Source organism: Eimeria maxima, genomic scaffold (genome assembly GCF_000499605.1).
Source record: "Eimeria maxima Weybridge genomic scaffold, Emw_scaff2314, whole genome shotgun sequence".
NCBI lineage: Eukaryota > Apicomplexa > Conoidasida > Eucoccidiorida > Eimeriidae > Eimeria > Eimeria maxima.
In genome coordinates, this window is record NW_013565177.1 from 1 (window position 1) to 1709 (window position 1709).

Genomic DNA, 1709 nt, shown 5'->3' on the forward strand with positions numbered 1-1709 from the left:
AGGCTGATTAGCCCGTCGAGAGCCTTCGACATATGCACCCCTGCTTCTTCTGCTGCATCTGCTGCTGCCTTAGCCTCCTGCAGGCTCTTCGCGCCACGCAGCACCTCCATTTGCCTGTGCATCGAGCTTAGATCCTTATCCGCATTCTTAAACGACAGCACCCATGTCTTAATGGACAGGTTACCAATGTTGTCCCTGGCTTCACCTGTTTTATGTCTGAAACTCGCCAGAGTCTTGGCACCCTTCAGCAATGCAAAAGCAATTTTCTGTAGAACTGCTCCTTTTGCGCTTACAACCTCCAAGTGTCCTAGACGGCTGTTCGTGAACAACTGCAAAGAACTCCGGCGCAGCTCCGCGGCCACAACTTTTGCTGCTTCTAGCCTCTTTAAGCAACGATGGACACCTTCCACTGCAACCCGCGCCGCAGAAAGCCGCACGGGCAACTGCTCCAGCTGCCGCTGCTGCAGTGGAGGGAAGCTCTGTAGCTGCGTCTTGATTGTTGTTGCATCATCTTTCTGGAAGTTAATGCTATTCTTGCAGGCTCTCACAACTTGCCCCCATGCCTGTTGGTATGATCGTGCTGCTTCTGTGCTTTCTAACACGAGGCTTTCAAAACCTTCATCAGTCAGACACGTTTCTATGGCGGAAGTAAATGCTATTGCTTCACCTGTCATCACAATAACTCTTACCAGTTCTTGCAGAGCTGCAAGATCGTTTGCGGCTGCTTGATTCGCAGCAGCAATCGCAGCCACTGCTGCACGGTCCCCGACCTCTGCAGCAGACTGATGCTGCTCCGCCGCATCCATATGCCCTTTCAGTTGCACCAGCAGCTCAGTAGATATTGGCTCATTCAGAGATGCACCCAAAGATTGTGCAGGGAGCCAGCAAGCACGCACCTGCTGCTGCAGCTCCAACTGATCTGCAGCATATTCCATACTAGATTCTCCTTGCTCTTGTTCTTGTTTTTGCCCCCGTCCTTCCCCTTCTTCCTTCAGTCCTTTACTACTGGTCGTCTTCTCTTTTTCCTCTCCTTCCTTTTTCTCATTCTCATGGGGCACTGTAGGGAGACTCTTGTCCTTGGAAGCAGCAGCAGCAAACGCCCTTGCTGTAACAAGGGCCACCAGAAACACAAAATATGCAGCAGAACCTAATGCAGGCCAAGCAGACTTCTTCCACGCAATAGGCACGATATCCGCCTTCACAGGCACAGGCTCCGGGTGTAGATTCCGTTGTGTCGTTTCCCCTACATCGTAAGTTGAAATAGTAGCCGCTTCCTCTACTTCAAAGCCTGTGCTGCTCAAACTAAAATATTGGGACGCCGAAGAAAGACTGAAACGGCAGAGGAAGAACATGACCAGCAGCATGCGTAGACGAAGAGACCCTCCAGTCGTTCCCCGCAAAGGCACGGTAACGGCAGGCCATTTACTGCCTTTCCATTTCAGCATTTGAGACACGAACTTAATTACTCAATAGAAACGTTGAGGTACGACGGGGAGGATGAAACATGCAGGGAGCTCCCCAAGGCCCCCAGGAAGGCCAGCTGCCTAAAATGCGGGTAAATGAAGCACCATTCCATGAAGATTAAACAGATGTAACATTTTTGCTTCCAAAAAACTTTGAAATATTGAAGAAAAGGCAGATATGGAAGGCCACGCTATCTCCGACGGGCACGTACCACTCCTGACCCTAGCCGCAACTCCCGCCGATAC

The 1709-nt window shown here is 51.0% G+C and overlaps 1 protein-coding gene across 1 annotated transcript; it reads right to left on the reverse strand.

Moving 5' to 3' along the window:
- Position 1: 1 nt before the first annotated feature.
- Positions 2–1445, reverse strand: EMWEY_00058080 (hypothetical protein; the record flags this gene model as incomplete). Its single annotated transcript, XM_013480769.1, has 1 exon — positions 2–1445. A coding segment is annotated over one exon (1444 nt), but the record flags the coding sequence as incomplete, so codon positions are not given.
- Between the last annotated feature and the right edge of the window lie 264 nt (positions 1446–1709).